General features: G+C 47.0%; 1 protein-coding gene across 2 annotated transcripts in view; it reads right to left on the reverse strand.

Moving 5' to 3' along the window:
* Nucleotides 1-26,065, reverse strand: part of EWSR1 (EWS RNA binding protein 1) — a 217,481-nt gene that overhangs the window by 11,677 nt on the left and 179,739 nt on the right. For both annotated transcript variants that reach the window (XM_033956837.1, XM_033956836.1), the window contains exon 14: nucleotides 12,082-12,217. In XM_033956837.1, the coding sequence (XP_033812728.1) occupies nucleotides 12,082-12,217 (136 nt within the window). The remainder of the gene's footprint in view (nucleotides 1-12,081; nucleotides 12,218-26,065) is intronic.

Below are 26,065 nucleotides of genomic sequence, written 5' to 3' on the forward strand. Positions count from 1 at the left end.
ACAATATGTATATATATATATAAACCCATAACCCCCCTTCCCATTATTATTAATAGTAAACACAATAAATAAGCACCCTTCCCCCTCTCTATTATTCATGGTGTATATTTCAATCAAACAACAATGTTATCTTTCAATGGAACAAACTGATAGCATAAGCACCGACATTCACACTGCACTAAATATTGTTTGCGAAGGGTCTTAGAGTTAAATTGCTTACCTGTTAACTAAGTTGGGAGTGGAGGAGTGGCCTAGTGGTTAGAGTAGCTGCCTCAGCATCCTGAGGTTTTGAGTTCAATTCCCACTGCAACTCCTCGTGACTGGGCAATTCCCTTAACACTTCATTGCCCAAGGTACAAAATAAGTACCTATCTAAAATACATAAACTACTTTGACTGTGTAAACCACACAGAAAAAGTGGTATACAAGTCCTATCCACTTTACCTAGTATTATGGATTTGTTTCTTGAGAAACTATTGTTGGAAAAATTTACGACGGCAGCACAGATATATAAAGATGGCAATAAAGAGAATAGAGAGCTATACGTTGCTCTTTGTTGACATGACTTCTATAAAGAAAAGTACCTTTTCAGATAAACGGAGGAGCTGAAGTTTCCCTTTGAGCTAATGGAATCATTAACTGTTAGAACCAAACTGAGATCCTGTGGTGTTGGCAGTGCTTAATAAGCAGCTTTATTCCATAGCCTTTATAAACATGGCTATTAGGGTGAACATAAAGCCCCAATCCTTTGAAAGATGCCCACTTGCTATCAGGTACTTAGCGTAGGAAATTCAACATTTTGTTATTAACTTTTATTCAGGCCAATCTCTTGATCTCCCCTGCAGCTACTGAAATCTCAGAATCAAAATCTTTGTCTAGAGCAGGCTTCTCCAGCCTATGGCCCTGGCTCTCCATGTGTTTTTTTTTTTTTCTGGCCTTCAGAAGTTTGGTCATTCATGTGGTGTTTATAGCAAGATTCATAGGATCCAACTTTTGAAAATGACTGGAGGCGCTGAACTCAAAACTCACAAGTTTCCCCTCACACAGTATAGAAAAACAAAACTGGTAATGAATGACCAGCCTGTATTTAAATGTCAAGGGCAGGTAATGTGGACAAATTGGAAGCTAGGGTCCTGCCCTCTCAGCATCATACTCTCTCTCCATTTAGGACATCTATAGTACTTTTCTCCAACCAGTTCCTCAGCCCATCACCTATTCTACATCACACTTTTCTCACTTTCCCCTAATGGAAGATTAGGTTCTTACCTCCGTAATCTTCTGTTATAAAAGACATAGGATTCTGTACTGAAGCTGTTGCCCTCCTTTAGTCACAAACTTTGTGGAAGAATGTCACTCATTTTTCAACTCCTCCCCTTCAGCAGTGGAGACTAGCTCCCTCTTCAGTTAGTACTAAAGCAATCGAACTCCACTGAAACAGAAGAAAAGAGGAGGGGCATGGGGAACTTCCCCAGATACAACATACATTTCTGTTCAGCTCTGTAACCCATGAGCAAAGAATAATTAACACAAACTCAAATTGAAAGCATGCAGAACCAACCTGCTGTGTGCTACAAGCACTACTGCATAAGAAACCCCAAGGTTCAAACAAAGCTAGCATTGCTTTAACTACTGGTTCCCCCGCCCCCTGCTCTTCTAAATGACAGGAGAAAAAGTGCTGTGACAGACCCCAGCAATGCTTGAGGGAGTAAACAGGTGAATTGTAAGTCTGCACAGGGAGGGCTGTACAGAAGACCCTAATCTTCCCTTCTGTTGCAAAGACATAATGTGGAGAAGGGCGAGAAACTAACTTCTTACCCTCTCAAATAATGTGCAGGATCTAGCAGCCTAATAAAATTTGTTCCAATTCCCTCCAGAAAGCCGACAGTCTCCCACCAATGTGAGAAAGTGTGGCAGTCGACCTAGCATCATTGTGGCTGTGACACCGCATGACCCCCGAGGATTGTTGATGTCTATAGTTACTAAATTTCTGTCTATTTGAAAGGGTCCCAGGGAAAAGGAACCAGATGAAAACTAGTGGGATTTCTGAGAGGAACAAATGTGCCGCAAAGCAGATTGGAACACACTTTCTCAGTTTGCTTGCACAAGGAAAAACTTGATGGAGCTATTCTCCACTGCTGAAGGGGAGGAGTTGAAAGATGAGTGACATCCTTCTGCAAAGTTCACATCTAAAGGAGGACAACAGTTTCAGTACAGAATCTTGTGTCTGCAACAGAAATTTTTTTCTTCCTTGTCCTCTTTCCCTCTCTCCCTACTCCCTCTGCACTTTTATTTTTTCTCCTTTTGCACAGGCATAATTTGATATTCTGCTTCTCATTTCTCCGTGACCCAGTCTTCTATTTACCTATACTCCTCAACAAAATCCAACGCATTTTTCCCTAACCAGTTGCTGTTTGATACAGGTTTAGCTCACTCATCCCTTCACTGCTTTCCACTTCTCACTCTCCTCTACAGGTGAGACTTCCTTTCTATGGTAGGTTTAATTTGTCTTCAATTTGTGACTCCCTATTGACAACAGGCATGGTTATTTCCCTGTTTTCTGGGATTGCTTCCCCATCCCCTTTTGCACAGATTTCCAGGTCAATGACTACCTTCTGGTTGTAGAGCAGTGTTTCTCAAGTCAGTCCTGGAGGAGACCCTTGCCAGTCAGGTTTTTAGGATATCCACAATGAATAGGCATGAGATTGGTTTGCATACATTGCCTTCTTTGTATGCAATGCTGACTTCTGAGATGACAAAAGAAAGATGTGATAGTAGTAAAGGCTGCAACATAAGCAATATCAGCAACTCATTTCTTAGTATTGCAACGGAAAGTGAAACGACACAAAAATCCATACGAAAAAGGAGATTATCGCTGAAAAATAGCTGGAAAGCGATGACCACAAATGCTCACAGTCTAAGCAACAAAGTTCATGATCTGCAAGCCCTGATGTTAGAGGCAGATCTAGATATTGTTGCTATCACAGAGACATGGTTCAGTGAATCACATGGATGGGATGCAAACATACCGGGATATAATCTTTTTAGGAAGGACAGAGATGGTCATAAAGGTGGAGGAGTAGCTCTCTATGTAAAGATCAATATCCAAGTGACCGAAATGCAAGGGACCTGGGGAGAGGAAGAAGCGATATGGATTGCTCCGAAAAGAGAAGATGGAACTTCTATCTACGTGGATGTAGTCTACAGACCTCCGACTCAATCGCAGCAAATTGATAAGGATCTGATTGTGGATATCCAAAAGTTTGGAAGGTAAGAGGAGGTTCTGCTGTTGGGCGATTTCAACCTGCCGGATGCGGACTGGAATGTTCCGTCTGCGGAATCGGAAAGAAGTAGGGAGATTGTGGATGCCTTTCAAGAGGCTCCGCTCAGACAAATGGTGACGGAACCCACAAGGGAAAAAGCGATATTGGATCTGGTCCTCACAAATGGAGAGAGTATCTCTAATGTTCGAGTGGGTGCTCACCTGGGAAGTAGCGATCAAACGGTTTGGTTTGATATAACGGCTAAAGTGGAGAGCGGCCGCACGATACTTAAAGTCCTAGATTTCAAACGTACGGACTTTAATGCAATGGAAAAGTACCTGAAGAAAGAGCTGTTAGGATGGGAGGACATAAGAGAAGTGAAAAGACAGTGGTCTAAGCTGAAAGGAACGATAAAAATGGCTACGGATCTTTATGTGAAGAAAATCAATAAAAACAAGAGAAAAAGGAAGCCGATATGGTTCTCCAACCTAGTTGCTGAGAAAATAAAGGCGAAAGAGTTGGCGTTCATGAAATATAAAAAAAACCCAAGAAGAGGAGAGCAGAAAGGACTACAGGGTGAAACTGAAAGAAGCCAAGAGAGAGATATGTTTGGCGAAGGCACAGGCAGAAGAACAAATGGCTAAAAATGTAAAAAAGGGGCTTAAAAAAATCTTTCAGATATATTAGTGAAAGGAGGAAGATAAAAAATGGAATTGCTAGGCTAAAAGATGCTGGGAACAAATATGTGGAGAGTGATGAGGAGAAAGCAAATGTGCTAAACAAATACTTCTGTTCTGTGTTCACAGAAGAAAATCCTGGAGAAGGACCGAGACTGTCTGGCAAAGTTACACGAGAAAATGGAATAGATTCTGCGCCGTTCACGGAGGAGGGTGTTTATGAGCAACTTGAAAAACTGAAGGAGTCCAAAGCGATGGGACCAGACGGGATCCATTCCAGGATACTAAGGGAGCTCAGAGAGGTTCTGGCGAGTCCTATTAAAGACTTGTTCAACAAATCTCTGGAGATGGGAGTGATTCCTGGGGATTGGAGGAGAGCGGATGTGGTCCCTATTAAGTGGTCACAGGGATGAAGCAGGAAACTACAGGCACCGCGGTGAGCCTCACTTCAGTTGTTGGAAAAATAATGGAAGTGTTGCTGAAAGAAAGGATAGTGTACTTCCTTGAATCTAATGGGTTACAGGATCCAAGGCAACATGGCTTTACAAAAGGTAAATCGTGCCAAACGAACCTGATTGAATTTTTTGATTGGGTGACCAGAGAGCTGGATCGAGGACATATGCTAGATGTAATTCACTTGGATTTCAGCAAAGCCTTTGATACAGTTCCTCATAGGAGGCTGTTGAACAAACTTGAAGGGCTGAAGTTAGGACCCAAAGTGGTGAACTGGGTCAGAAACTGGCTGTCGGACAGACGCCAGAGGGTGGTGGTTAATGGAAGTCACTCGAAGGAAGGAAAGGTGACTAGTGGAGTCCCTCAGGGTTCGGTGCTGGGGCCAATCCTGTTCAATATGTTTGTGAGTGACATTGCTGAAGGGTTAGAAGGAAAAGTGTGCCTTTTTGCAGATGATACCAAGATTTGTAACAGAGTAGACACCGAAGAGGGAGTGGAAAATATGAAAAAGGATCTGCAAAAGTTAGAGGAATGGTCTAATGCCTGGCAACTAAAATTCAATGCAAAGAAATGCAGAGTAATGCATTTGGGGATTAATAATAGAAAGGAACCGTATATGCTGGGAGGAGAGAAGCTGATATGCACGGACGGGGAGAGGGACCTTGGGGTTATAGTGTCCGAAGATCTAAAGGCGAAAAATCAGTGTGACAAGGCAGTGGCTGCTGCCAGAAGGTTGCTGGGCTGTATAAAGAGAGGCGTAGTCAGTAGAAGGAAGAAGGTGTTGATGCCCCTGTACAGGTCATTGGTGAGGCCCCAATTGGAGTATTGTGTTCAGTTTTGGAGACCGTATCTGGCGAAAGACGTAAGACGACTTGAGGTGGTCCAGAGGAGGGCGACGAAAATGATAGGAGGCTTGCGCCAGAAGACGTATGAGGAGAGACTGGAAGCCCTGAATATGTATACCCTAGAGGAAAGGAGAGACAGGGGAGATATGATTCAGACGTTCAAATACTTGAAGGGTATTAACGTAGAACAAAATCTTTTCCAGAGAAAGGAAAATGGTAAAACCAGAGGACATAATTTGAGGTTGAGGGGTGGTAGATTCAGGGGCAATGTTAGGAAATTCTACTTTACGGAGAGGGTAGTGGATGCCTGAAATGCGCTCCCGAGAGAGGTGGTGGAGAGTAAAACTGTGACTGAGTTCAAAGAAGCGTGGGATGAGCACAGAAGATTTAGAATCAGAAAATAATATTAAATATTGAACTAGGCCAGTTACTGGGCAGACTTGCACGGTCTGTGTCTGTGTATGGCCGTTTGGTGAAGGATGGGCAGGGGAGGGCTTCAATGGCTGTGAGGGTGTAGATGGGCTGGAGTAAGTCTTAACAGAGATTTCAGCAGTTGGAACCCAAGCACAGTACCGGGTAAAGCTTTGGATTCTTGCCCAGAAATAGCTAAGAAGAAAAAAAAAAATAATAAAAAAAATTTTTTAAATTGAATCAGGTTGGGCAGACTGGATGGACCATTCGGGTCTTTATCTGCCGTCATCTACTATGTTACTATGTTGACATCGAAGCAAACACCCCCATTGGGGCCTAACTCCCTGGCACCTGCAAAAAGATAGCATCAGGAGTGAAAATCTTCCCGCCCTCGACGCCACCATCAGGTCTAACAATCTCTTAGTAAGATGTTATACTTCTCTCCTTGGGGCTCACACAGATCTCATCAGTTACATAGTGACAGATCTTATGTACATCCTCTACTTTCCTCTTTTGAAGACTCAGATGCTTCAGTTGTCTCAATTATGAAACTTCACAGGGTAAATCCCCTTCCATAGCCATGACTCAGTCACCTGAATTATTACCTGTTTCAGTGTAGCCTTTGACTTCAGGTACCTCTTTGGCTTTGGACATTATGCGGTTGCTCCAAAAACTTTTACAACACAGCAATGCCAACAGTAGTTATACTTCTATTCCACCAGTTATGATCTCTGACTTTAAATCCATGGAAAAGATCTTGGCCTATATCAACAACTTTAATGGAAGCAGGTAGATGCTCTTCTTATGAAAACAGTGCACCCTTCATGGTCTCCTTCCTGAGTCACCTACATTACCACAATGCAATTCAGTCTCTCCAAGAACCATTGCACTCCTCACAGCCAAGACACCTCATATTCCCATTTTCTAAGGAAGATGGCTTATGCATTGCAAATTTCAATCACAATGCCTGATCCTTGCGAAGTCTTAAAGTTTTAAATTACTTAGATGTACCAAAATAAATTATTTCACTACCTATCCACAATGTCTTACTTGATAACTATAAAGAAAGACAACATCCTACACATCAAGAGTTACACAGTGCAGTCTTGAACATAAAGAGAAAGGTAACATGGGGCAACAGTCAACAGTTGTAAAATCAGCTATGTGAAAATCTAAGCTCTAGAGATTTTTAATTTCCCACCAAAGACATGAAGACCATGGACACCATGGGGAAATGAATGAATCAAAATACAATGTTAACAGGTCAGATTATTATTAACCAATTTAATTACACGCAAGGAGAATTTAGGTTACTACCTGCTAAGTTTCTTTCTTTTAGACGCTCCAGACCAGTATAGTTCACTGATAGGTAATAGCTCACCATGACAAGCAGGTGGAGACTTGAGACAAAACCTTTTGGCTGTAATACAAGTAGCTGTGCTCCCCCCAAAAAATAACCAGTCTGCCGAATAGCCAAGCAGAACTAAGAAGTGCTAATTATAAAAGTAACAACACTCTGAACAGGAGTACCAACAGAGCAATACTGTTGGAAATTGCAAAGAAAAAGCCCCTTCAGCAAATATCCCCACAGCTCGCCAGCCGAGCCAAAGCCGCTGTTTTTAATCTCCATGATCCTAGAAAAATACCAGAACCTGTAGAAAAAAAATGTCACACTTCACGCCAATCCCGCAAGAACAAGATAGAGAAACAGGGTGGAGACTAAGAAAGAAAATTAGCAGGTAAGAACCTAATTTCTCCTAATTAGCACCTCTCCAGACAGGTACAGTTCACTGATGGGACATACCCAGGCAGTAACCATCATGGGTGGGACCCCAATAGAGCCGCTCACCGAACACTGTGTACCAACGTGCTTAGACGTCCGCACGGTAGTGTTGCACAAATAAATTAAGACAACAAACTGCGAGTTTACAGATATCCACTGGAAGCACCAGAGAAGACTCAGCTCAAGAAGCTGCCTGACCCTGAGTGGAATAAGCCTTGAGAAAATTCGGAACAGGCTTCTTTGGAAGAAGGTAGGCGGAAGCGATAGTCTCCTTGATCCAGTGCGCAATGGTAGCCTTGGAAGCGCCATCCGCATTACGACTTGCTAAGAGAACAAAAAGATGATCTGACTTCCAGAACTTCTGGGTCTGCTGAACATAAGAGCGAAGAACCCGACAGACATCCAACTTACTCAACTGCCTCTGGTCCGAAGAGCCTTCCTGGCTACCCAAGATATCTCGCAGAAATAATGGCCAACCGGAAGACCACATTTAGAGTAAGGTCCTTCAATGAGCAGGAACCTAGGGGCTCAAAAGGAGGGCGCATGAGCAAGGACAGGACCAAATTGAGATCCCAAGCTAGAACTGAAGGCCGCACCAGAGGCCGAAGCAATTTGGCTGCCCTCAGAAAACAAACCACACCCGGAATAGATGTCATGCACCTAACCCTGCAGCAACCCGCTAAAACCGGACAAAACTGCAACCTGAAACCAGAGAGAAGACCAGGCCAGGCTCCTATCCAGGCCATCCTGCAAGAACTCCAAAGCAAAGAGGCGTGAAAGGAAACCACTCCACACGCTGCATACCACTCCTCAAAAATACACACACAAGCCCGAAAAGTGGAAAGCCTCTGAAACCCCAAGAGAGTGGAGATCACTATCGGAATAATCTTTCTTACTTAGGCGTTCCCATTCAAGAACCAAGCTGTAAGATAAAAGGGATCCGGATCAAACATTGGAACGGGGTCCTCAGTCAGAAGGTCAGGGGAAAGGGACAGTGGAAAAGGATCTACCACGAGACGACGAACAAGATCCAGGTACCATAGGCGCCTGGGCCACCAGGATCATTTGAGTGGTGTGCCGAGCAATGTGAAGAACTCTGCCCACCATCAGCCACGGAGGAAATACATACAGGTGGCCCGCCGCCTTCCAAGACTGTACCAGAACATCCAGCCCCTCAGCCTGAACATCCCTGTGCCGACTGAAGAACCGGGGCGCTTTGGCGTTGACACTCGTGGCCATCAGGTCCATGACCGGCTGACCCCAAGTCTGCACAATCAACTTGACGGTTGAAGAACCGAGACACCACTCTCTGGGATCTAGCACGTGACTGAGGAAGTTCGCCTGGAAATTCTACACTCCTGCTATGTGGGAAGCCGAGATGTCCAGATGAGTCTCTGCACAAACCATGAGCAGAGCAGCCTCCTGCACCACCAGACTCTTGGTTTCCCCCTGATGATCGACGTAAGCCACCACCATGCCATTGTCAAAGAAAACCCGAACAGACTTGCCTGTCAACAATGTCTTGAACGTTAACGCCAGCCGGATGGCTTTGGTCTCCAGAACACTGATTGACCAAGACACCTCCTCCACAGATCAGCTGCCCTGAGCAACCGAGACACTGAGCTCCCCAGCCGAGAAGACTGGAGTCCGTGAGAAGAACTGTCTACTGGGGCTGATCCACACTCACTCCCTGCACCAGACTGGAAGAATGGAACTACCAATGGAGTCTGCAACGAATCAACCAACGAACAGGAAAGTCCTGGGATGACCACCACTGAAGCAGAGCATGCGAGCCCGGGTCCACCGAACCACACCCAGGGAAGCCGCCATCAACCTGAAGAAAAACCTGCGCCAGAGGACACCGGGAAGCCATCAGAAGATGAATCTGCTACTGCAACTTGACTACTAGGGCCTCTGGCAGGAAGACCTTCCCCAAGCTGGTGTTGAAATGAACCTCAAGGTACTCCAAGCGCTTGGACAGGTTGACTACCCATCCCAGCAACTGCAGGAACTCCACAACTTGAGCAGTAACTCGGGGAACTCTCCTGAAAAGACTTTACTCAGATCAACCAGTTGTCCAGATAGGTGTGAACTAGAATGCCCTCCTTGCGTAAGGCCGCCGCCATGATCACCATAATCTTGGTAAATGATTGCAGACCAAAAGGAAGCACACAAAACTGATCGACTCGGAACCTGCAAGTAGGCTTCCATCAGATCAAGAGAGGTCAGAAATTCCCCCAGCTGAAACACCAGAATGACGGATCTCACAGTCTCCATGCAAAAAGTTAGGCCAAAAATTCCCCCCCTCCCTTGGGCACCACTAAGTAAATTGAATACTGGCCGGTGCCACACTCCTGTGGTGGCACGGGCACTATTGCTTTGAGATCTAGCAATCTTTGAAGCATCTGGCGAAAGGCCCACTTATTCCTTGCCACCTGACAAGGACCAGTCATCAGACTCACGGTCAAGGACACGCTCGGCCCACCGAAAACAAGCCCAAGCTACCAGACCGCCACAGATCGCAGCCTGGACCGCAAGGGCAATGACATCAAAATTCTGCTTAAGGAGGCACTTTAACAATTCTGCTTAAGGAGGCACTCTAACCTACTACGCTCCTCAGAGTCTCTCAAAGCTGAGCTGCTCTCAACTGGAACAATATATCACTTCACAATGGCCAAGACCACTGTGTCCACCACCAGCAACTTCAAGGTATCCCTATCTTCCCTCTGTGATGGGATTCAGGCGAGCCATAGTGTGCAAAATGAAAGGGCGCCTCCAGCACTTTCCACTGCGCAAGCACACTATCATGAATATCCTGATGCATAGGAAAGGAGCGGGATGCTGAGCGGATATTCCAAAGCAGAGGGTCTACCAAACATAGCTCCTTTGCGTCTTCCTTGAAATGCAACACCGAGGAGACCTGAAGAATAAGTTCCTGGACCTCTTCCCTCTGAAAGGTGCGCACCACCGACTAATCCTCTCCAGCTGATGGAACCAAAAAGCTGTTGCCAGTGGCATTCGCCCCCCAAGAGTATCCTGGAGATCTCCCAAAGGGTCCAGGTCCTCATTAAGAGAAAACTGCTCCCTATAGAGACCCTTGGCCGCTTGGACGAGAAATAAGGGGATGGGATGAAACCGGTGCTGAGAAGGGCCGAACTGGAGTGGTTGCAGAGGGGAAACCCCCCCCCCCCCCCGAACGAAGGGAGGGACTGGGCCGGAAATGACGCTGAGGGGGGCTGAATGGGGGTAGCGGCAGAAGGCAAAAGCGCCCCCCCGAAAATCCGAGACCTCTGTGGAAGAACAGTACTCCTGGCTGCTTGCAAGTATGCCTTGTAAATGGTCAAAACAAAATCTGCATCGGCGGTAAGGGAAACCTCCTTTCCCTGACTGTCGGCGGCTGGGGGAATCCCTGTGTGAGTGGCGAGGAAAGCCCAGGCTTCCCTGTCAGTGTGCGAGGTCAATGAGGATTCCCCTTTGTGGTGGCCAGTACACAGTAAGCATAGGCTGGCTGTACTGACCTTGCTTCTGGCACACAATGAGCACTTTTTCCCTTTAGAAGTGCTCATTGCGCAATACTCAGTCTAGCTAACCCCTAAATTGAGATGCAAGCATTATTCTGACTTGTGCAAGGTTCAATCTCATTCTGCCATCTTTAGTACTCTGGACATTCTTGGATCACCAGGTCTTCAGCTGTTAAACATTGCTGCCTTAACCCAAGTTGAGGTGCTGCTTATTCCTTCAGTTTCCTCCAAAAGCCATAACTTGGTAACACTCTGCAAATATTTTATCATGCAATATTTCTGCTTAAAAAGCTAGGGAACCAGATTCTAATTGGTTCTGGGAAAACCACCCCCAAATAATTTCCATCTTTACTGGCAAAGTACAGATTATACATGCAAGTCAAGACCCTGACCCAGCTTTGTAATCCTTTGAGTGAATCACTACTTATTCTTCTCAAAGTACTAATTAGTAAAACCTAACGGGTAGCATTAAATTTTCTCCATTTGATATACAGTGGAACCTTGGTTTACGAGCATAATTTGTTCCAGAAGCAAGCTCGTAAACCAAATTGCTCATATATCAAAGCGAGGTTCTCCATAGGAAGTAAGGGAAACTCGCTTGATTCATTACCCCTCTCCCCCAAGGCCACCTTCACTCCCCCCACCCCGAACAGAAGCCTTACCCCATCTGGCACCGGCACACAGCCCACAGGACGTGATGGTGAACGAAGATCTTGCCTCTTGCCTGGGCCTTGAGCATCTGTGCATGCTCAAGGCCTTCTGGCTCTTCTTAGAATCTCGGAAAGAGCGAGAGCCAGAAGGACTTGAGCATGCACAGATGCTCAAGGCCCAGGCAAGAGGCAAGATCTTCATTCACTGGCACGTCCTGTGGGCTGTGTGCCAATGCCAGATGGGGTAAGGCTTCTGTTCGGGCGGGGGATGCCGGATCTGTGACCTAAAAGTGAGGCAAAGGGTGGCCTCAGAAGATTGTGATTTGTCTATGGGGATAATTTCTGGGAGCAGTGCAGTCTTCAGAAAGCATGTAAAATCTGTGCAATATGTAGAGGTAACCAAGGGGCTAACCCTGAGTATTATAGATGGAGGTAAAGCATTATATGGTAGATATTAAGAAAGAACGCCTCAAATACATACGGATTAGGGCACTGCCAGTCTCCGGCTCTATGCTGAACATTTCCTCCTGCTGGGTTTCCTCTAGGACCCCTGGGACCCCTTTGGGGCATTCCCCCACCTCTTTCACCACCACGGTTACCTATACGACCTAGCAATCCTAAAAAACAACAACACAACTTATATTAGTAACAATATAGAACATATCATATTTCTTCAATTCATCATACCTAGTTAAAGCTGCTAAACATCTGAAGGATCAAAAGGGAGAAATAAATCAAACACACACAACTTAGCATTGCTTTAAAGTAATAAGCTAAATGCATACATCAAAGACCACCAAATATGAAAGAGCTGTTGCTGGGAATTTTCACGCTCCACCTTATGAAACAATGAGCCTTTGAAGGTATTAGTACTTCAATATACACTACTACATTTTCTTTTGTGATCATTTATAGAGATTCCACAATAGCTATCACACTGCAGATCAACCACAATAAAGCTGCACTTTAATATTTTGGCCAGAACTGTAAAATCTACACAAGCTGCAGTAAAATCAGAGGCCCCTTTAGTATAACTAACCTTAGCATTCTTCATCTTATATAGGGACATTTCACTCTACAGCAGGGGTGTCAAAGTCGGTCATCGAGGGCTGCAATCCAGTTGGGTTTTCAGGATTTCCCCCAATGAATATGTATGAGATCTATTTGCATGCACTGCTTTCATTGTATGCTAATAGATCTCATGCATATTCATTGGGGAAATCCTGAAAACCTGACTGGATTGCAGCCCTCAAGGACCGACTGACACCTGTGCTCTACAGGATAACAAAGTTACTTACCTGTAGCAAGTGTTCAAGGAATGCAGGTATATATTCTCACATGTGGGTGCTGTCATCCAGGAAACCCAATACCGAGGGGGACAGGTGAATTACAAAACAGTATATGAAAACCAGACCTGTGCCTTTAAGAGATTCTCATAGTAAGAGAGCGGAGACACCCCCTCCTCCAAGCCTCTCCGAGAGATGTGCTGAAAAGCTTAAATTCCCTGACTCCAGCTGCCATTAACCCTAGTGAATTGAACTGAATTGGAAAAAGTGGAATGGCTAATCTCCTTGGGAATCTAAAGCAGAGCCTAGACCAGCTAGCTCAGCTCCATGTTTTGAAGCTCCCCCGACAATGAACTCGATAGCTGGTTTCAAAAACTCTCTCAGCTAATACAACCGAGATGGAATGGGAGAGTCTTCTTCCTGGAGGAGTTTTGCTCTAAACAATAGTGTGTGAATTGAGGACCAAATGGCTGCTTTGCAGATGTCCTCAATAGAAGTGGAGCAGAAATGGGCTACATTATGAGCTGCGACACAGTCCTGTAGTGCCAGCCCAGCCTGAGTATATGCATAGGAGATAGTTCTCTTGGTCACAGGTACTCCAAAGTCTGTTAGGGTTGAAAGCCACAAAAAGTTGGAAGTTCTGAGGTTAAGAGCAATCTAAGTAATATGACAGAATATGTTTGCAGTCTAAGGTATGGAGAGTGCTTCACCTGGATCAAAATGTAGTTTTGGGAAGACAGCTAGAACTATGGACTGTGAGATAAAACTCCAAGATGAACTTTGAAAGGAATTTCAAATGAGTGTGAAGGACTACTCTGTCATGGTAGAATCTTGTATAGGGTGGATCTAATACAAGTGCTTGCAGTTCACTCACTCAAGAGTGCAGGCTAGGAGAAAAACTGCTTTCCAAGTAAGATGTTTGGGTGAACAAGATGCTAACAACTCATAAGGAGACTTCATAAGAGCAGCTAGTATCATATTACGATTCCTGGCATATACAAAAGCTCGATAGGTGGTTTAGTAAGTTAAAGTCCTTTTATGAATACAGAAACCAAAAGATGAACCGAAAAGTGAATTCTCTAATAGAGAGTGAAACGAACTGATGGCACGGAGAAACTCGCACCGTTAGTATTGAGGCCTGGATTAGAAAATGAACAGTTGCTACTATTTGGGTATTTGACAGGTACTTGTGACCTGCATTGGCCACTGTGGAAAATAGGATACTGGGCTAGATGGACCACTGGTCTGACCCAGTATGGAAGGAAGTGGTCGAAAGAGATAGGGTCCAAAGAATGGAGGCTACACCAGACAGTGAAACGAGCCCATTTGAAACAGTAAGGAGAAATTAGGTTCTTATCTTCTAATTTTCTTTCAGTCTCTCCAGACCGGCAGAAACTGAAGGGTAATAGCTCACCATGATCAGTAGGTGGAGACAAACATTTGGCTGTAGGCAGTCACAAGCACAATCAGTCAGATGAATAGCTAAGCAGAACTAATAAAACTAAGCAACAACACTCCCAGAAGGAGAACAACTAACATAGAAATACGGTTGGATATTGAATAGAATGGTGTGGTAAGAGCGGATAGTGTATCTGGTTTTAAGAAAGGTTTGGACAAGTTCCTGGAGGAAAAGTCCATAGTCTGTTACTGAGAAAGACACTGCTTGCCCTGGATCGGTAGCATGGAATATTGCTATTCCTTGGGTTTTGACCAGGTACTAGTGACCTGGATTGGCCTCTGTGAGAATGGGCTACTGGGCTTGATGGACCATTGGTCTGACCCAAGGCTATTTGCACTCGCAAAGAATCTACTCCTTGCTTTTCATGCTTGGATGGCAGACCAGACACTCGCAGAGACTCTGCTCCCTGCAAAGAGTGTAACTCCGACTGGGACATAGGAAGCAGCTCGACCTCGCGGGAGTCTGCTGAATGCCCAGGTAGGATAATAGGAAGCAGTTTAGGACCCATAATAGTAAGGTACTGAAGAAACTGCTTCTCTAATATGGTCTGAAAAGAAGCCGGCAAGGTGGGATCCGCGTCTGAAACCAGACCACCTGCCTTGGCTGGAGGTTCCTTCGAGGCAGTGTGAGTGTGCTTCGACTTAGTAGTCTTAGACACTTTAATCACCACCGGCGGAACCGAATGCTGAGCTATCTGACCTGAGGAAACAGGGGAAGATACAGCAGATTTCGAAGCAAGAGCCGCTGCAAACGATGAAGGTTTGATGAGGCTGGAGGTAGACGCAGGAGGCGCAGAAGGAGGCTCGATGAGAGTCGAGGCCGAAGACGCCTTCAAAGTCGAGGGATCAGTCGAAGACTCCATCTCGAAGAGTTTGTCCACCAGAATGCAACGACGCTTAAAAACATGAGGCTGAAGTATTTGGCAAGGCAGGCACGACCTGGGATGATGTGTAGGCCCAAGGCACTTGAGGCAGTGTCTATGAGGGTCCGTGATAGATATCGCGCGCCAACACTTGCTACACTTCTTAAAGCCTATAGCAGGCCGGGACATAAGCCGAAAAATAGCTGCTGCAAAGTCGAAGCTCGTGGGCTGCGGCTGAGGGGCCCATCCCGGAGAACAGACGGAAGACGAAAATTTTTTTTTTTTAGTAAATAAAACAGCGATTCGTGAAGAAAATACACCAACCCTGGTTGTAGAGAAGGCAAAAGTGAACGAAGTTGAACGCAGAGAGTCAAAGACGGACTTCTCGGCTCCGCGGAAAACTAAAAACTGAGAAGATGTGCCCTGTGCTGGACGGGAAGGCACTCGCGCATGCGCAGTGCGGGCTACTCGAAACTTCTAGTTTCTTCAAGCAAGTCTGCTTGTGAGGCGTCCGCATTGGGGCTCCGTCGGATGACGGCACCCATATGTGAGAATACCTGCCTGCTTGTCCTGGGATAAACATTCTTTAAAGAATGAAAACAGGATCCAAATTAAGAAAATAAGAAGAAACACAAGCACTGGCAAGTTAGATGCAAATAATATATTTTTTTTTAAATTTATTTATTCTTTTTCAAACTTACATCAAGTGCACAAAAAGAACATGAAATACTATCATGTAACACTTGAACATCATACATTATATTCTTAATATGTAAATTAATTAAAAACCCTCCCCCCTCCCATCTTTCTATACAATCATTAAAACTATCATATTCCTTCAAAATTTCAATTTCGCTACATCTTATCTTCCAATCCCCCCACCCCCTATGTATATTATCAAAGAAAAATGATGCCTATCCACTACAAAAATCAACCATCGGTCTCCATATCTTAAAAATTTTTTTATAACTTCCTTTCTGTATTGCAATTGCTCTTTCCATCTTGTAAATATGACACAGGGAATTCCACCAAAACGTATAATTGATATTACTATAATTTTTCCAGTTATTAGTGAGGACATGAAGGCTGCCAATCAAGTGGAGCAAGCTTCTTCCAAGGCAAGACAAATCATAGATTGCATACGCAGGGGTTTCGTCAGCCGTAAGCCTGAAGTCATTATGCCTCTGTATAGATCCATGGTGAGACCCCACCTGGAATACTGTGTGCAATTCTGGAGGCCGCATTACCGTAAGGATGTGCTGAGGCTGGAGTCGGTCCAGAGAATGGCCACCCGGATGGTCTCGGGACTGAAGGATCTCCCGTACGAAGAACGGTTAGATAAATTACAGCTATACTCGCTCGAGGAGCGCAGAGAGAGGGGAGACATGATCGAGACGTTCAAGTATCTCACGGGCCGCATCGATGCAGAGGAGGATATCTTCTTTTTCAAGGGTCCCACGGCAACAAGAGGACATCCGTGGAAAATTAGAGGCGGGAAACTGTACGGGGACACCAGGAAATTCTTTTTCACCGAAAGGGTGGTTGATCGCTGGAATAGTCTTCCACTTCAGGTGATTGAGGCCAGCAGTGTGCCTGATTTTAAGGCCAAATGGGATCGACATGTGGGATCTATTCGCAAAGTAAAGGCAGGGGAGGGTCATTAGGGTGGGCAGACTGGATGGGCCGTGGCCCTTATCTGCCGTCAATTTCTATGTTTCTGTTGCATAGCAACACCCGTCATTATCATCAAAAGCTTATTATGTGCTGATAATTGACTTTTTTTCCTCATAGACATACCGAACAGAACAGTATCATATGATATTTCCACATGATTTTCCAATAAGCAATTTATTTGAGACCAAATTGAATTCCAAAAATTCCTAATGCAGGGGCAATAAAAAAATTAGATGATCCAATGTCCCTAGTTCAAGATTACAGTGCCTAGATGCAAAGAATTGATAAAGACAGCTAAGAAAGAATATGAAGAGAAACTTGCAAAAGAAGCAAAAAAAATTTTTTTGCTACTTCAGAAGCAGAAAACCTGTGAGGGAATCTGTGGGACCGTTGTATGATCAAGGAGCAAAAGGGGTGGTCAGGGAGGATAAGGTCACAGTGCAAAGACTGAATGAATTCTTTGCTTCAATCTTTACTGAAGATGTAAGGGTGATGATGCGTAGGAACTGAAAAATCTCAGTAAATCTGGAAGATGTACTAAGCCAAATCAAAAAGTGATAAATCGCCAGGACCGGATGGTATACATCCCAGGGTATTAAAAGAACTCAAACATAAAATTGCTGACCTGCTGTTAGTGATCTGTAATCTGTTGCTAAAATCATCTGTACCCTGTTTCCCCGATGGTAAGACACTCTTATTTTTTTTGGAAGGCCAAAATATGCTCTAGGGCTTATTTTCGGGGGGATGCCTTATTTACCCATGAAGAAGACTACAGTACACAGTTATTGTTGAAAAAAAACAGAATTTTATTACCTGTATATGGTACAGTATAATGGTAATAACGGTAGTTGTCATTACAAACCAGCATAACCAGACAATGTCTCCGACTCTCCAGTCGCCCGCCCCGACTCTCCTCTGGCCACCCCGACTCTTCTTTCGCCCGCCCCGACTCTCCTCTCCCCCTTGAAGTCCTGTCCCCACCCTGAAAGCCTGATGCCCCCCCCCCCGACATCCGATTCATCCCCCCCCCCGCAGGACCGCTCGCACCCCCACCCCGAAGGACCGCTCACACGCACCCCCACCCTGAAGGACCACTCGCACCCCCACAGCCTCCCGACCCCCCCCATCATGTAGAAGCTCCTACCGGTGTCCTGCTGCTTCCCCCTCTTGCCCCGCCGACTCCCCGACACGATCGGGGCAAAAGGGAGCCCAAGCCCTCTTGCCCCGCCGACTCCCCAACTCCCCGACAATATCGGGCCAGGAGGACCCCCCCCTAGTTGTTCGGGCCAGGAGGGAGCCTAAATCCTCCTGGCCACGGCGACCCCCTAACCCCACCCCGCACTACATTACGGGCAGGAGGGATCCCAGGCCCTCCTGCCCTCGACGCAAACCCCCTCCCCCCAACGACCGCCCCCCCCAAGAACCTCCGACCGCCCCCCCGACCCCCACCCCCCTTCCCCGTACCTTTCTGTAGTTGGCCGGACAGATGGGAGCCAAACCCGCCTGTCCAGCAGGCAGCCAACGACGGAATGAGGCCGGATTGGCCCATCTGTCCCAAAGCTCCGCCTACGGGTGGGGCCTAAGGCGCCTGGGCCAATCAGAATAGGCCCGGGAGCCTTAGGTCCCTCCTGGGGGCAGGGCCTGAGGCACATGGTCGGGTTGGGCCCATGTGCCTCAGGCCCCGCCCCCAGGAGGGACCTAAGGCTCCCGGGCCTATTCTGATTGGCCCAGGCACCTTAGGCCCCACCAGTAGGCGGAGCTTTGGGACAGATGGGCCAATCCGGCCTCATTCCATCGTTGGCTGCCTGCCGGACAGGCGGGTTTGGCTCCCATCTGTCCGGCCAACTACAGAAAGGTACGGGGTTGGAGGTGTCGTGAGGGTCGGCCAGGGGGGTCGAGGGTCGGCTGGGGGGGCGGTCGGAGGTTCTTGGGGGGGGGGGGTCGTTGGGGGGGGGGGGGTTTGCGTCGAGGGCAGGAGGGCCTGGGATCCCTCCTGCCAGTAATGTAGTGCAGGGTGGGGTTAGGGGGTCGCCTTGGCCAGGAGGGTTTGGGCTCCCTCCTGGCCCGAACAACTAGCGGGGGGGTCACCAGGGCCAGGAGGACTTGAGCTCCCTCCTGGCCCGATATTGTTGGGGAGTTGGGGAATCGACGGGGCAAGAGGGCTTGGGCTCCTTTTTGCCCCGATCGTGTCGGGGAGTCGGGGGGGCAAGAGGGCTTGAGCTCCCTCTTGCCCCGATCGTGTCGGGGGTGCCAAGGTTGGCTGGGGCAAGAGGGCTTGAGCTCCCTCTTGCCCCGATCGTGTCGGGGAGTCGGCGGTCCTTCGGGGTGGGGGTGCGGGTGTGTGCGAGCGGTCCTGCGGGGGGTGAATCGGACGTCCGGGGGGGGGGGGGGGGGAACTATGTAAAAAAAATTTTGTAGGGAGGGATGAGGGAAGCTGCCTGTGTTTCCTGGCGCGTAGTCACGAGCGCGTGCTGCAGTCCTGTCACTTCCTCCTCTTCACTTCATGACGAGGCGCGGCACGCAGCCATGGAGGCAAATACGGTAGACGGAGGGACCACACGGAGTCACCCACCGTACCACCCGATTCGGGTAAGCGCAGGTATCGGTGGGTGGCTTATTTGCGGGGGGGGAGGGGGGGTGCCTTATTTTACATTTTTTTCTAAAAAGGGGGGGCTGTCTTATTTGATGGCCCTGCCTTATCATCGGGGAAACACGGTAGTACCTGAAGATTGGAGGGTGGCCAATGTCACGCTGATTTTTAAAAAGGGCTCCAGGGAAGATCTAGGAAATTACAGAGCAGTAAGCCTCATTTCAGTGCCGGGCAAAATGGTAGAAACAATTATAAAAACTAAAATTGTGGAATACGTAGACAAACATGATTTAATGAGACAGAGTTAGCATGAGTTCAGCCGAGGGAGATCTTGCCTCACCAATTTGCCTGACTTCCTTTTGATAAAGCTCCTCACGAGAAGCTCCTGAGAAAATTAAAGTTAGTGGGATAGGTGGCAAAGTTCAGTTGTGGATTAGGAATTTGTTATCGGATAGGAAACAGAGGGTAGTGTTAAATGGTCATTTTTCTCAATGGAGGAGAGTAAACAGTGGAGTGCCGCAGGGGTCTGTACTACGAACGGTGCCATTTAACTTATCTATAAATTATCTGGAAATTGGAACGATGATTGAGGTTTTAAATTTGCAGATGGCTAAATTGTTCAAAGTTGTTAAACGCATGAGGATTGTGAAAAATTGCACAAGGAATTTAGGAAATTGGAAGTCTGGGTGTCCAAATGACAGATGAAATTTAATGTGGACAAATGCAAAGTGATGCACATTGGGAAGAATAACCTGAATCACAGCTACCGGATGCTATGGTCCACTTTGGGGGTTAGCACCCTAGAAAAGAATCTGGGTGTCATCGTAGACAATACGATGAAACTTTCTGCCCAATGTGCGGCAGAAGCAAAAATAAACAAACAGGATGCTAGGAATTATTAAAAAAGGGATGGTTAACAAAAGTAAGAATGTTATAATGCTCCTGTATCGCTCCATAGTGCGACCTCATCTGGAGTATTGCGTTCAATTCTGTTCTCATCTCAAGAAAGATATAGTGGCGCTTGAAAATGTTCAAAGAAGAACGACCAAGATGATAAAGGGGATGGAACTCCTCTCGTATGAGTAAAGACTAAAAAGCTTCAGCTTGGAAGAGAGACGGCTGAGGGAAGATATGATTGATGTCTACAAAATCCTGAGTGGAGTAGAATGGTTACAAGTGGATCGATTTTTCACTCCGTCAAAAATTACAAAGACTAGGTATGAGACACTCGAAATTACAGGGAAATACTTAGGGCTTTGTTGATAAAGATGATGCCTGGGAGGACACAGTGGTATGCCTAGGAGAAGAGTGCTTAGGCTTCTTAGCTTTCTTACGTGCTAGGTCCTCTGATGTTTGCAGCATTGACGACGACTAGGAGTCTCTGTGTTGAGTCGATCTGATGCACAACACTACCAATGTGACACAGACACAGGTGGTGCAGATGTCAATGCTAGGGTCATAGGAAGCGGAGCATCAGGCTCCAAGTCCCCAACCATGCTTGATGTTGCAGGCGCAGTACAAAAAAGTTTTTGAAATTGAAGTTTGCAAGCTTTATGACCTCTTTTGCATATGGGAACAGAGGACACAGATGCATCCAACACACCAGATCAGAGTCTAAAAAGCACAGTTACTTACCGGTGTTATCCAGGGACAGCAGGCAGATATTCTTGACTGATGGGTGATGACACCGACGGAGCCCCGGTACGGACAATTTTAGAGTGATTGCACTCTAAGAACTTGGAAAGTTCTAGCCGGCCGCACCGCGCACGCGCGAGTGCCTTCCCGCCCGACGGAGGCACGCGGTCCCCAGTTAGGATAAGCCAGCTAAGAAGCCAACCCGGGGAGGTGGGTGGGACGCAAGAATATCTGCCTGCTGTCCCTGGATAACACCTGTTACGGTAAGTAACTGTGCTTTATCCCAGGACAAGCAGGCAGCATATTCTTGACTGATGGGTGACCTCCAAGCTAACAAAAAGAGGGATGGAGGGAAGGTTGGTCATTAGGAAAACAAATTTTGTAAAACAGATTGGCCGACGTGTCCATCCCGTCTGGAGAATGCATCCAGACAATAATGAGATGTAAAAGTATGAACTGAGGACCAAGTAGCAGCCTTGCAGATTTCCTCAATAGGAGTGGAACGGAGGAAAGCCACAGATGCTGCCATAGCTCGAACTCTATGAGCCGTGACAGAACCTTCCAGTGTCAGTCCGGACTGAGCATAACAGAATGAAATGCACGCTGCAAGCCAATTGGACAACGTACGTTTAGAAACAAGACGTCCCAATTTATTCGGATCAAAGGACAGAAAGAGTTGGGGAGATGATCTGTGGGGCTTAAGCCCGCTTACAGTCCAAAGTATGCAGAGCCTGTTCTCCAGAATGAGAGTGAGGTTTCAGAAAGAAGACAGGCAGAACAATGGATTGGTTGAGATGGAATTCAGAGACAACCTTAGGGAGAAACTTTGGATGTGTACGCAGAACCACCTTGTCATGATGAAAGACTGTAAAAGGTGGATCCGCAACTAGTGCATGTAGCTCACTGACCCTCCTGGCAGAGGTAAGAGCAATAAGGAAGAGCGCTTTCCAAGTAAGGAACTTGAAAGGAGCTGTAGCCAAAGGTTCAAACGGAGGCTTCATTAAGGCGGAGAGAACCACATTGAGATCCCAGACTACAGGAGGAGGCTTAAGAGGTGGTTACACATTGAAAAGACCCCGCATGAATCTGCTTAGAGAAGTTTACCATGAACGGGCTCATGAAAAGCAGCAATAGCACTGAGGTGAACTCTGATGGAAGTAGACTTGAGACCAGAGTCAGACAAAGAAAGAAGATAATCTAACAAGGTCTCCACTGCTAGGGAAGAGGAATCATGATGATGAAGCAAACACCAGGAAAAAAACCGTGTCCACTTCTGATGGTAACATTGCAAAGTGGCCGGTTTCCTGGAGGCATCCAGAATAGGACGAACGGGCTGAGACAGAAGAGGATCAGTTGAATTCAACCCGAGAGATACCAAGCTGTCAGGTGCAGAGACTGGAGGTTGGGAGGTAGAAGGGTCTCCTGATGCTGTATAAGCAGAGAAGGAGACAGTGGAAGAAGAAAGGCTCCCTGGAACTGAGTTGAAGTAGAAGGGAGAACCAATGTTGCCTGGGCCACCGTGGAGCGATGAGAATCATGGTGGCTTGTTCCCTCTGGAGCTTGAATAAGGTTCGTAACATGAGAGGCAGAGGAGGGAAAGCATACAGGAACAGATTGGACCAATCTAGGAGAAATGCATCCGCTGCCAGACGGTGAGGGGAGTATAGTCTGGAGCAGAAGAGGGGCAGCTGGTGATTGTGAGGAGCTGTAAAGAGGTCTATCTGAGGAGTGCCCCATTGAGCGAAGATGTACTGTAGAGTTAAAGGATCGAGAGTCCACTCGTGAGGCTGGAGAATTCGGCTGAGATTGTCCGCTAAGGAATTCTGTTCTCCCTGAATGTAGATAGTTTTCAGGAATAATTGGTGATCTGTGGCCCAAGCCCAAATCTTCTGGGCTTCCTGGCACAAGAGGCGAGAGCCTGTCCCACCCTGCTTGTTGATGTAGTACATCGCAACTTGATTGTCCGTGCACAGTAGTAGGACTTGAGGAAAGAGAAGATGTTGGAAGGCCTTGAGGGCATAAAACATCACTCTGATTTCCAGAAAATTGATGTGATGCTTCTTTTCCTGGGCTGTCCAAAGGCCTTGAGATTGGAACTCATTCAAATGAGCTCCCCAGGGATAAGGGGAGGCGTCGGTGGTGATGACAAGTTGATGAGGAGGTAGATGGAATAGAAGACCTCTGGAGAGATTTGAGGATATCAACCACCATTGTAGAGATTGATGCAGAGATGATGTCATAGATATGTGTCGTGAGCAAGGATTCGTCGCTTGGGACCACTGGGTAGCTAGGGTCCATTGAGGAGTGCGCAGGTGGAGACGTGCGAAGGGTGTGACATGAACTGTCGAGGCCATGTGACCCAAAAGTATCATCATTTGCTTGGCAGGGATGGAACGTTGTGGAAGCACCTGCTGACATAGAGATTGAAGAGTTTGAAGACGGTTGGACGGCAGGAACGCTCTCATGAGGACTGTGTCCAGCACCGCTCCAATGAATTGAAGTCTCTGAGTGGGGATGAGATGAGATTTGGGTAGATTGATCTCGAACCCCAGAAGTTGTAGAAACAGGATGGTTTGGTTGGTGGCCAGGAGCACTGTCTGAGAGGAAGTGGCCTTGATTAACCAGTCATCCAGGTAAGGAAAGACCTGAAGGTGGTAAGAGCGTAGAAAGGCAGCCACCACAATCAGACATTTGGTGAACACTTTTGGAGAGGAGGCAAGACCGAAGGGCAGCACCTTGTATTGGTAATGACAATGATTGATCATGAAGCGGAGGTACTGTCTGGAGGCAAGACTGACCGGTATATGAGTATATGCCTCTTTGAGATCGAGGGAGTATAGCCAGTCGCCTTGATTGAGAAGAGGGTAAAGAGTGGCCAAAGAGAGCATCCTGAATTTCTCTTTGACCAAGCATTTGTTGAGATCGCGAAGATCTAGGATGGGTCTGAGATCTCCTGTTTTTTTTGGAACCAGAAAATAACGGGAGTAGAATCCCTGCCCCTTTTGATCTAGAGGAACTTCCTCTATGGTGTTCAGAAGGAGGAGGGATTGAACCTCTTGAAGAAGGAGGGAAGACTGAGGAGTGCTCAAAGCAGACTCTCTTGGCAGACTTTGGGTAGGAAGAGTCTGAATGTTGAGAGAGTAGCCGTGGCGGATGATGTTGAGGACCCGAGGTGATGATTTCCAAACGGCTGATGTAAAAAGCAAGACGTCCTCCTATGGGTCGTTGAAGATTGGCAGATGGTAGAACACTGGCTATGCCCTGGAGAACCAAGTCAAAATGGCTGGGTAGACTTTTGTGGTGGAGGAGGCTTCACTTGTTGTTGCTGTGCTGGCCTAGGAGTTTGCCGTTGTTGCTGACGTTGACGCCTAGGTTGTTGGGGAGCCGATGGTAAGGGGCGAGCCACATAACGGCGTTGATAGGCCGATTGTTGTCTGAAAGGCCGGGCAGGTGGAGTCTTCTTCTTGGTTTTTAGAAGAGTATCCCATAGAGTCTCATGGGCGGAGAGTTTTTGGGTGGTAGAGTCCATGGATTCGCCAAAGAGTTCATGCCATAGGCATGGAGCATTAGCCAGGCGATCTTGATGGTTGACATCAAGCTCCGACACTCTGAGCCAAGCAAGGCGACGCATGGCTACAGACATGGCCGTTGCTCTGGTGGTAAGTTCGAACGTGTCATAAATTGATCGAACCAGGAACTTACGCAGCTGGAAGAGAGAGGACGAACACTGGTGGAAAGCTGGTCGTTTGCGATCAGGGAGGTATTTCTCAAAGGAAGCCATGGTGGTTATGAGATGCTTGAGGTAAAAAGAAAAATGAAAAGCATAATTACTAGACCTGTTAGCCAGCATGGCATTCTGGTATAACCTCTTACCAAACTTATCCATGGCCTTTCCTTCTCTGCCAGGAGGGACAGAAGCATACACACTAGCTCCGGCAGACTTTTTAAGCGTAGATTCCACTAGAAGAGATTCGTGTGGAAGCTGCGGCTTATCAAATCCATGTATAGGGATCACTTTATATAAAGAGTCTAATTTACGAGGGGCTCCTGGAATGGTTAAAGGAGTCTCCAGATTCTTATAAAAGGTTTCCCTCAAGATATCATGGAGGGGTAATTTGAGAAATTCCTTTGGAGGCTGGTCAAAGTCCAGTGCATCAAGGAACGCTTTGGACTTTTTAGATTCAGCCTCCAAAGGAATAGAAAGAGATTCACACATTTCTTTCAGGAAGGAAGTGAAAGATGTAGAATCTGGCTTTGAGGACGGGTCAGGAGCAGAAGGATCCTCATCAGCCGATGAACACTCACCCTCAGAGAGAAAAGGCTCTTCGGAGTCACCCCACAGATCAGGATCCCTAATTTGGGAGCTATGGTCTCAAGACTCCGGTGTGGAGGGTTCCAGGTGTCGGGTTTTGTGTGCCGACTTACCCGACCTCACAGAAACGGTACCAGGAGACGTTAAAGGCTGCAACGGTGCCGAAGTTTGAACAGCCTGGTGTTGAGCTCTCGGTTCCGGTGCCAGGACCGGCATGGAGACCGAGGAAGCAGAATGTACCGGTACCGACAAAGTGGACGCGGACAATAGAGGCTGCTCCACTGTCGGTACCGGTGGCTCAGACCGGACCGGGACTGGAAGGCTCGGTGCCAATAGAGCAGGAAGGAGCTGTTGCAACTGCTCTTTAAGCTGCACCTGTAGGATGGCTGCAATGCACTCGTCCAGAGAAGGCACCAGTACCGCTTTTTTCTTCTGCGGTGCTGCTCGACGCCCCGAGGATGAGGAGCCCGATGTCGAGGGACTCACCTCAATAGGGGCAGAGCGCTTCCGCGGGCGCCTCGTGGTTGGCAGGACTGGGCTCGCTGCTACTGAGACCGGAGGACGCTCCAGCGGGGAAGGCTTCTTAGCCGGCTTACCTGGGTGCTGCGACGCCGGCGCGGTGTCGACGAAGTGGGTGCCGACTGAGA

Source organism: Geotrypetes seraphini, chromosome 8 (assembly GCF_902459505.1).
Source record: "Geotrypetes seraphini chromosome 8, aGeoSer1.1, whole genome shotgun sequence".
In the NCBI taxonomy this organism is placed as follows: Eukaryota; Metazoa; Chordata; class Amphibia; order Gymnophiona; family Dermophiidae; genus Geotrypetes; species Geotrypetes seraphini.